The sequence below is a fragment of the Betta splendens genome, chromosome 13, assembly GCF_900634795.4.
Source record: "Betta splendens chromosome 13, fBetSpl5.4, whole genome shotgun sequence".
Taxonomy (NCBI): Eukaryota; Metazoa; Chordata; class Actinopteri; order Anabantiformes; family Osphronemidae; genus Betta; species Betta splendens.
In genome coordinates, this window is record NC_040893.2 from 15,571,406 (window position 1) to 15,581,386 (window position 9,981).

Here is a 9,981-nt window from a genome sequence, read left to right on the forward strand (position 1 = left end):
GTTTCATTATGTGGGTGCAGAACTTCTTGTGGTCACCTTGTTCTTGTCTGCGTCTTTTACATGTGAACGGAATTCCAGCCCTGCATGTGCATCGTGGCCTGAGGAGTGAACGTATGACTATTCAAACGCTCCGGGCCTTTGAGACGTGTCGGGGAGGGGACTGGACTTTACCCCCTGCTCTCAGTTCAAACACCGAGCAGAAATAGAAGGGGTGGTTCTGCTGAGCAGCTCGTGTATATGCGCAGGTCCAACAGTGAGAACGCTCAGCAAACAAAGCTTGTACAAATACAAAGGTTAAAGGTCATTTTTGTGTTTAACTACATTTAAGCGGTCGATTTTTTTCTTTTTTCTGATCTCTTTCTGTTGCACTGCTCAGATTTTGACAGTCTCCATTTCACAACCCCCCCCAAACTCAGGTGTTTTTATGTTTCAGCCTCGGCTGTGATTTGACCTCGACACAACTGCAGCGGCGGCGGCTCCTCATTTTGCCCTTTCAGCTGATCTGACTCCATGCAAACCCGCTCCGTCCCGGCTGACGCGCTCGGTCTCAGGGGACCACATTCACTCCAACCTGCTTCCACTCGGCTGCAGTGATCGCAGGCAGCTGGACGCGTCTCTGCTCCTGCGTGACCAGTTCACCTCACATTCCTCTCCATGTAACGCAACCAGCTGAGCCTCGAAGCTTGGTGCGCCCCCCTCTCCTCCGGCCTGGGGAGAATTTATCTTCCATTTCAGCATTTTCTTTTCCGGCTGTGTGCCTTAAATCTGATGAATGCACAGCCTGGAGTCACACATTACCCTCTGCAGTGATGATTCAGCACAGGTGAAACTGAATGAGAGATTTTTCACCTACTTACATGGTTTGTAGCTGTCGAGAGACGACCATTTAATCCCTAAGGAGCACTACACGCTTCACACAGCAGGCCCAGTCTTTCCAATTCCAGTACCACTATATGCATGAAATATGTATCGCAGTGTTTACTCTGCATCACTATTGTTCCAATAACCAGGGATTTCGCGGAGTACAAACATCAACCACCTCCATAGAGCGAGGAGTTAAAAATACACCAGATGGCGCTGCTGAGCTGTATTTATTATCCAAATTAATAAGTAAACCTACAATCAGTTTACCTCCTTTCAACATGCAGTATATTAAAAAGATAAGTTTATTATCTCTCAATGTGTAACAAACGTACCCCTAAGAAATCTTGTTTATCCGATAACAACAGTTTATTTAAATTTACATTATATTTTTTATATTTTCCTGTGATTTACGTGTATCTGAGAAATTAAGTGACTCCTCGCTCGCCCAGCTGTGCTTGCTGTCTCCACATCTGTCGCTAACGTCATCACATAAATGATCTTCAGTAGATTAAGCTCTGAATGACAGTCGTGTCATAAATATGTATTCACAGTATTTATAGAATATTAATACTTAATTTAATATTACTAGGACATTGGGATGAGGACAGTCTGGTCTGTGTTCCGATCACTTGTATTCCATTCGCGTGACTCGAACGTCGCCTGTTTTGTTTTGTTTCACGCGGTTTCCTCCTTCGGCCCGACTAATTGCTGTCATGACCCATTTATTCCCACGGAGATTATTGCCGTTTCAGACGCACTCTCGCTCCGCTCTGCCGTGTGTACAGTAAATAATGGGCTCACGTCACGTCACCATGAATCAGATCTCCGCAGCAGATGGCAACAATCTGCCATCGCCGCCGAGCTCCACGGCGTGCGGTCACGTCTCTCAGCGGCACCGGCCCATTCGCTTGTTAGGTTCATAGAAGGGCCCCAAATATGCAGTTTGTGCTAACAGTCGAATAGCGATAGCCAAGTCAGAGCCGCACGTGCATCACATTAGAGTGAAACCAAACTCGATCAAGAAGAGTTCAGAAAGCAGCGGTTTCATGGTGTTTGACGCAGACTATCAGAGGCTGCGCGTGGAGGATCCATCGGGGATCTGGTCCTGGCTCTTTCATGTATTCCACATAAACACGACACAGTCTTTGAGGAAGACCTCTGGTTGAAATGCATCAGCACTGGCGCTTTCAATAAAATATGAAGCGGCGCAGACACTGGCTGCTTTGAAGGTGCGACTTTTTGCTTTGAGAGCTGAGTCCTAATTGTGAGCCTGCGCTTATTTTGTCTTCTGCCTCCATTATGAACATTACAGGAGCTCAAGCTGGATTTAGCAAATGTCTCACTGCTAAACTTCTCTACTCACTTACATTTACTGGCTAAAAACAACATGCCATCATCTACCGGGCCCATAAAACCCCTAGTTGGTAGCTTCGTTTGCATCATTACCAATGACGTCACCATCAGTGGCCCGTCCTCATTTTCCAGGCTAATCAGTGCACGAGGAACATCAGATGATCCCATTAGCTCTAGTAAATGTCCTGTTGGTGGTGTGACGCATGCTACCTGCTAAATGACAAGCAATCATCAGTTATTTTCTCTCCGTGTCACTGATGGGGAAATTTTGTCAAAGCAATCAAACTAAACCTGATCGCTGATTTAAAAAAAGCAAATCCTTCACTTTCTAATGTATTCATTGGAAAACAGAGTGAGTGGTTGAGACCCGTGGACTCTGTCTGTCTCACTTACATAAGCTGCATTATCTGTCAGATACAGTCCACGTGTGACTAGCAATCATCCACGGACACTCTGTGTGATACGTTCAGGTCCCGTTCCGACCTTTGGCTTTGTGTCATAAATAATGGGCCTGAATCAAGAACATTGTTACGCGCTCTAATGACTAATGACTACAAGAGGTCGTGCTTCGTGCCGGCGTGTCATTATGCGTTTATAACGCGCTGTTAACGCGCCGATTCAACGAGCTCATGGAGGCAACGACGCCGCTCATCGCTGTCGTCCTGCTGCTGGCGACGGGCTCGTGCAGCGCCACGGGTGAGAGAAACGCGAGCGATAAAGTTAATTTAGTTTTCTAACTTTTTTTTTTGGGGGGGGGGGTCTTTTTTGGGGCTTCTGACGTCCCTAAACTCTCTTCTTTTCCAATTACGTCCTCAATTTGTAAATTCCAAATAAGCACGCGAGGAGCTGCACACGTCGTTCCCGCGCAGAGGCTCGCGCTGCGGCAGATAAAGGAGCGCGTGAGGGGAGCGTGACAGCTGCTGCTGCAAACAAACGCGCTGTTTGAAGCGACGGCAGTCTGCCGGGTTCTGGTTCTGCTGCAGCGATCCCAGCAGGACGTACACGAGGGGTTCCGACTCTCGCACAACAAAGGATGGTTCGACGTGTGAAAGTCACCAGCAGCTTTTGTGTTCGAATTACTGATCCTTTGTTTATTAGTGTTAAACCTACAAGCTTCCAATCATTCAAACAGACCGACACCAATAAGATCCGTATTTGCCTCTAGTTGAGGAGGAGAACCCCGAGTTCTGGAGGTCACAGGCCCGGAAGACTTTGCAGTCATCGTTGGACATGAAGCTCAACACCAATGTGGCCAAAAACATCCTGTTTTTCCTCGGAGACGGTGAGTTGCATTACGGCCCCGTGCCGCCCGGAGGAGCGGGCCGGGCGGGCGGGGCCGGGAGCCGTTTAGCGGCGACACGCCTGTCTCTGCTGTTTATTAGTAAGTTTCACCGAACGGACAGGCTGGACGCTGTGGAAGGCCACACAAACAGGGGGAGACAGGCGAAAATGTGAAGTCGTTTCAGGAGCAGGCGCTTATAAAGTGCTGGCGCTTCAGGTATGGGAGTCACAACCTACACCGCGGCTCGAATCCTGAAGGGGCAGCTGCGGAACCAGAGGGGGGAGGAAACGGTGATGAACATGGACACCTTCCCCCACGTGGGGCTTCTGAAGGTACGACACCGCTGCAGACGTCACACATAGTTAAAGTTAGTTAAAAATTAAATAATTAAAAAGGTAAAAATCTTCCTTTTAGCATTTTTTTCCTATATTCGCCTATATTTGTAGTTGTGTAAATGTAAATTCCCCGCTCTTTGTCTCATACCGAGGCGCCTTTGCGTTGCAGACCTACAGTGTGGACTTCCAGATTGCCGACAGCGCGGCCACGGCCACGGCGTATCTGTGTGGCGTGAAAACCAACCTCAACACCGTGGGCGTGAGTGCAGCCGCCCGGAACGGAGTGTGCCGGTCCCAGAAGGGCAACGAGGTCTCGTCCATCCTGAAATGGGCCAAAGATGCTGGTAGGAGCGAGAAACAAACGCTGCGTGGATTATTCTGCTCTAAATGACAAACGTGCTGAATAAAGTGCGTGTGACAGAGGACGGAGGTCCTTTTCTAATATAAACAGACTCGAATGCAGCTCGTTTGTGCACAGACGCTATTGAGGTGATGCAAATGCCGGATGTGAGGCAGCAAATGGGATTTCGCGGCTCCTCGTGGGGCGGTGTCACACTGTGGCTCCTGACAGCAGAAACCCCCCCGGGGCCTCACGCCGCCTCGGCCAGGCGCGATTTTACGGCCGAGCGCTCCGCCGCGAGGCGCGACGGCCTGTCAGCGCCGCGTTGGCGCGGCCGCCGGGGAGCGCGGACCGACGGCGGCCGCCCTGCTATCAGCAGCCATAAAACAAACAGCCCGTATAACGCACACAAGCCTCCGCCTTCGATTCAAAGTCCAAGTAACCAAACGTGAACATTGGTGCAGTTTGTTTATTATAACACCAGCACAACGACAGGGGAATAACTGCTGAGGCGTGACCTTTGACCTCTCGCGTGTTTCAGGCAAATCGGTGGGCATCGTGACCACCACGCGCGTGCAGCACGCCACGCCGGCCGCCGCCTACGCCCACAGCGCCAGCAGGACGTGGTACTGCGACGCCGACATGCCGCAGGCCGCCCGGCGCGACAACTGCTCCGACATCGCGTCGCAGCTGCTCCACAACACGGACATCGACGTAAGCGGCTCCACGGTCACGTCGCCGCGTCCCGCCTGCGCCGCGGCTCCACAAACGCGACGCGTTCTCGCGCCTGTTTGCAGGTGATCATCGGCGGAGGCAGGAAGTACATGACCCCGACGGGCACCAGGGACCCGGAGTACCCCAAGGACCTGTTCTCCTGGGGCAAAAGGAAGGACAAGCGCAACCTGATCGAAGAGTGGCAGCGCCTGAAATCTGGAAAGGTGCCGAAAGTCCCACACCAGTAAAATCACCATCATCATCATCATCATCATCATCATCATCATCATCATACTTTATTAAGTAACAGGAGGTGGCAACACGTGAGACCAGGATGTAAAGTCTGTTGTTTTAATATTGGCATCTTATTAGCTCTTAAGGAAATACTTAACTTATTTCCACAACACAAACAACGAACGCTGTCACAGGAGCGTTCGAGAGCGCAGCGTGTCAGAAAGTGATTCACGCGTGCAGAAAAAAGCGCGTCCTGTGACTCACCACAGGCCTCTGCTGCCGTCCGTATCCCTCCACCCGCTGTGTAACGTGCGCCGTGTGTCCCTCAGGTGGCCCACTACGTGTGGCATAAGACCCAGTTTGACGCTGTCGACCCTGACACCACCGACTACCTCATGGGTGAGTTGTTTTCGTTCCCGGGACGGAGCAGATATGTGAATAAATTACAGCCAATGTCGTCCGTCTGTCACCTAAAATGACGGGAAAAGGAAGTGGGAGGTGGAGATCAGCGGCTCCGGGGTCTGGGAGCTCGGATGGTGATGGTGCGGGGGAGATGCCTAGTGCTTCACACTACTCTGCGGTGGAAATAGCCGTACAGTAGTAGGATGATGGGACTTTCCTTCCTGCTGTAACTCCGTGGGCAGACGAAGCGGACGCTTGTATTTTTACACGGCGCGTCGGCCGCCCGTCACGCGCTTTGCTCTCCCTCCCCTCAGCTCTGTTCGAACCTGGGGACCTGCGCTACGAGGCGGAGCGGGACCCGAGCACGGACCCGTCCATCGTGGAGACCACGGAGAAGGCGATCCGTATCCTCCGGAAGAACCCCAGAGGCTTCTTCCTGCTGGTGGAAGGTGAGAAAAGCAACACTGGGTTAGTCCCCGTGGATCCGCGGTTGATCCTGGAATAATTCGGTATTAATCACCTCCCTGATGGGTCGTCACATATTAGTGATAGTTTGAGTGGCACCTCGTGGCCCTGCGTTGGTGCCGAACCACCGGATCAGCGCTGGGCTGCCTCGTCTCCGTTCCACGGACCCCTCATCCATCTCGCCTTTAAACCGAGGCAGCAACCCGGCGACGTCTTCACGGCGACTTGGAAATAACGGGGAAATGTATAAATAGAAGCGGTACGGTGCCACCGATCGCTGACAGCTCACCGGGGCCACGCGTATTAACCACAGTCTACTTCACTTTCCAGCGACGCTCGCTGAGGGGACAGGATTTACTAAAGCAGAAGAGAATATTTTTATAAGCTAAATTATCCAGAAAGAGGGTTTATTCAAAAATCAGCTTTGATTCTATCCCTACGTTGAGACTTCCTATTTACTTTGACTCTGTCCTCTTTAGTTTAAACCTAGAGCCAGTACATAACTCACCACTAAGAGGAAATGCGTTTAATTTGTTTTTAATTGGTCTCACCCTGCTCTCCGTGTGGTCAGGGGGGCGCATTGACCAGGCTCACCATTCGGGCCGGGCATCCATGGCCCTCCACGAGACGGTGGCTCTGGACCAAGCCGTCGCCAAGGGCCTCGAACTCACCGCGGAGCAGGAGACGCTGACCGTGGTCATGGCCGACCACTCCCACACGGTCACCTTCAACGGGTACCCGTTCCGAGGGCAGAGCATTCTGGGTAACCGTCTATCTCCCGGTTTTGAGGCATGCTGGAACGCGGAGGCGCGGCTAAAACCCCCCCACCCGCGGCACTCGTGGCGTCTTTATGGTGCCTGCCAGCCTCGCTGGGCCTCTGTCACCAGCAGCTTGACATTTTCTCTGCTTTCTCTCCCCTGCAATTACAGCCCTGGTATATAGCTGGCAGCCCTTTCTATTTCAGGCCCCGGCTTTTCTTCCTGTACTTTCCTTTATACCTCTTCCTCTGAACCTTGTGGTGGGGACCGACTCCTTCTGTGTCATTCTCCCTCGGCTCCTTTCGCTCTGTCAATTCAAACGGACGAAATCATCACCGAGTACCTGCAGGAAGCTCCAGAGAGCGGGACGGACAGGAAGACGCACACTGTGTGGGAGAGAGGAGCAGTTCTGCATTTGAAGGGTCATTTCACCTAAATAGCATATTTTGGTGCAGATATTGTTTTTGTGCCCAAATGTTGAGGTTCATCTAAAAACGGTGCAGAGACTCATCGCTAGTGGAAAAGTCTAAATCATATTTATCTTCTCTGTCAAGCAAATGGGATTTAGATGTTTTCCTCGTTAATATGTGTTAATAGGAAGATCTGTATGTGTAGGAATCCCAGCCCCCAGTGAGCACCCCCTGCTGTGCCCACCTCGCTCCTCTATTTTGGGTCCCATCCCCTATTTTTCTGATTTCATGATTTGATTCATGAGCTTCCGAAGCGCTGAGCTCTTTGTTAGCAGGAAACTCGCCAGGCTAACGGTCCTCCTGAACAGAAGCAGCAGGGTCAGCGGACCCCTCCTCACGGAGTGCCGTGTGTTTTCCAGGCAAATCTCCGGTGTGGGCTGAAGACTTCCTGCCGTACACCACGCTGATGTACGGCAACGGACCCGGACACCGGCTCGTCAACGGCACCCGCGCCGACATCCGCAAGGTTGACACCAGTAAGGTCTTCAGTTTCCATTCGTGGTTGCAGTAAATTACAGAGTGAAGTCGTTCGTTTTCGTCCTATTCTTTAGTTTGAGAGCAGTGGAGGACGACGAAGCTACAGACATTTAAATAAAACACAGAATGACCTTTAAATCTACCCTTTTATGTTGGGATCCATGTCCTACTGATGCTGTAACCTTTCATATATCGCTCTCACTCGTGCCCTCTCCTGACCTGTCATTCTTTAAAATTAGATTTAAAAAAAAAAAGCCCAGCTCAATGAAATAAACATTTTGTTTATGGACGTAAAGCAAAACAAATGGACGCGTTTAAGTGAGTGAGTGTTTTTGTATTACGTGAATTGAATGTACCGCCCGTGTGTCTCCAGAGGATAAAGACTACGTCCAGCAGTCGGCCGTGCCCACGGACACGGCCACGCACAGCGGGGAGGACGTGCTGGTGCTGGCCCGCGGACCCATGGCCCACCTTTTCCAGGGCGTGCGGGAGCAGAACTACGTGGCTCACGCCATGGCCTACGCCGCCTGCGTGGGCGCCGACCTCAGGCACTGCCAGGGACAAACCCGAGACTCCAGCGGGGCCTTGGGAGCCAGGGACTCAGCAGCTCTGCTCAGCAGCCTCCTCGCTCTGCATGCACTCAGGGTGCTGCTGTAGATGATGCTCAGGGTCGTAGGCAGGGATGCAGTCACGTGCACTGCTACCGGGTCATGCATTCAGATAAATATTACGAGACGTCCTAAACAGAGACGAGAAGCTGTTTGTACAGAGACGAATGGACTTCACCGCAGGGGATGTGAACATGTGTTTTGTTTTTGGTGCTTCGCTGAAGCCCTGTATTGTAAATAAAGCATTCTATCAGTAGCAGCTGGGCTTTCACTTCATGGTATCAGCATAAAGGCAAACCAGGATAAACTAGACTCGTATGAAATATATCCTCGCGTCTCCACTTTCATTAGCTTTGAAAAATGCCGTTTTGTTGCGAGCTTTGCTACAAACCATTTGTATGTGATCTAATGGTCTTTTAATGACTTTTTTAACTGCATAAACACTAGCAGTGAACGAACCGAATCCTTCAGCTCATCTGGAAAGTGGAAAACTCGAGGCTCAACTTGCCGCGAACAGCCGACGTCATGTCTCTGCCTCTCTCTCTACACAGGATGCTGACGCTGTAGCAGCCAATGAGTGCTCACTTCAAAAAACGGATGATTTTCTGTGGTTCTACAGCACGACTTCCTTCCTTCGCCCCTCTTCATCTGCCGAGCTAATTGAAGTTGGAGGTGGTGGGGTTTGATGACATTTGTCCATTAATAATGCAAAATATTTAAAGACCACCTATTTTTGTCTGTGGGAGACAGATTGCAGTAATTATTTTAGACATCTGTTGGGATTTGGAGTTTATCAACCCTGATTTTGACTCTCCTTGCACTCATTTAGACTTGCCGGAGGCCATCGTTTCAGTTTCAGATGAAGGGCCTGCTCTCATTATTTACACACATTCGGTCCAGGCTGGTTTGTAGATTACAGGGTGGAGTGACGTTCAATACGTTTTGTCGGATACTGAGGTTCTGTATGTTGGTGGGAGCTGGTGGAGCTTTATTTATCACTGGAGTAGAACCAACCTGAAGTGGCTGTAAGACCCCTTTAAGAATCTTTTTTGCCATTTCTTCTGTTGGCAAGAAAGCTGCCATCTTTATTTGCTTTTTCCTATTCGTGAGCTATTTTGCATATGAGCAGGTTTTGTTGCTGCGGACGACAAATCCCGTCCCGAGGCTGGGATGAAGGCATCTCCCCGCGCAGCCACGCGTCCTCATCTCCCGTGGCTGCCGGAGCTGACGTTCCTGCAGCCGTCCGTTCAGGGGCGCTACAGCACCAATGAAAGCAGCGCATGGGACGGCCGGGCCGCTAAGTCTATAAGCCGCCTCTGCCGCAACTTTGGTGTGTTACGAAATGGGATTTAAATGCGCACTGCAGGGGAAGAGACCGTGCAAAGCGTTTCTTCTGAGCTTTTAAATGTAAAAGTTACTGAATTCACGTGAAGAATACGTGTAGAGAAATACAGTAACCGAGTGACTGACTTTGCAGGTTGTAAGAGACAAAGTTCACTCATATAAGCACTGTTGGGTGATGACGTTTCTTTCACTGCCGAAGTTAGCATTAGTCAAGTTTTTACCACCAAAGCGCTTCCGTGCCAGAAATAAATGAAACACTAACACAACACCTGTGGCACAGGTGCATTTCTTTCGCAGCTCATCTGTCTCCATCGTGCGCATTTACGCACAAGCGG

At 50.7% G+C, this 9,981-nt stretch overlaps 1 protein-coding gene across 1 annotated transcript; it reads left to right on the forward strand.

Moving 5' to 3' along the window:
* Window positions 1–11: 11 nt before the first annotated feature.
* On the forward strand, window positions 12–8,561 carry alp3 (alkaline phosphatase 3). The gene is made up of 11 exons (XM_029170678.3): window positions 12–2,913; window positions 3,383–3,499; window positions 3,716–3,831; window positions 4,004–4,178; window positions 4,716–4,888; window positions 4,972–5,112; window positions 5,452–5,521; window positions 5,839–5,973; window positions 6,561–6,752; window positions 7,577–7,693; window positions 8,068–8,561. The coding sequence occupies exons 1-11, from the start codon at window positions 2,847–2,849 to the stop codon at window positions 8,349–8,351; spliced, it is 1,587 nt and encodes a 528-aa protein (XP_029026511.1). The 5' UTR covers window positions 12–2,846; the 3' UTR covers window positions 8,352–8,561.
* Window positions 8,562–9,981: the final 1,420 nt, after the last annotated feature.

Excerpts from the sequence above, each read along its gene's own strand:
- alp3 (XM_029170678.3), top strand. The coding sequence starts at position 2,847 with ATGGAGGCAACGACGCCGCTCATCGCTGTCGTCCTGCTGCTGGCGACG. Across the intron at positions 2,914-3,382 it reads GGGCTCGTGCAGCGCCACGG|TTGAGGAGGAGAACCCCGAG; the intron begins GTGAGAGAAACG and ends ATTTGCCTCTAG. Across the intron at positions 5,974-6,560 it reads CTTCTTCCTGCTGGTGGAAG|GGGGGCGCATTGACCAGGCT; the intron begins GTGAGAAAAGCA and ends CCGTGTGGTCAG.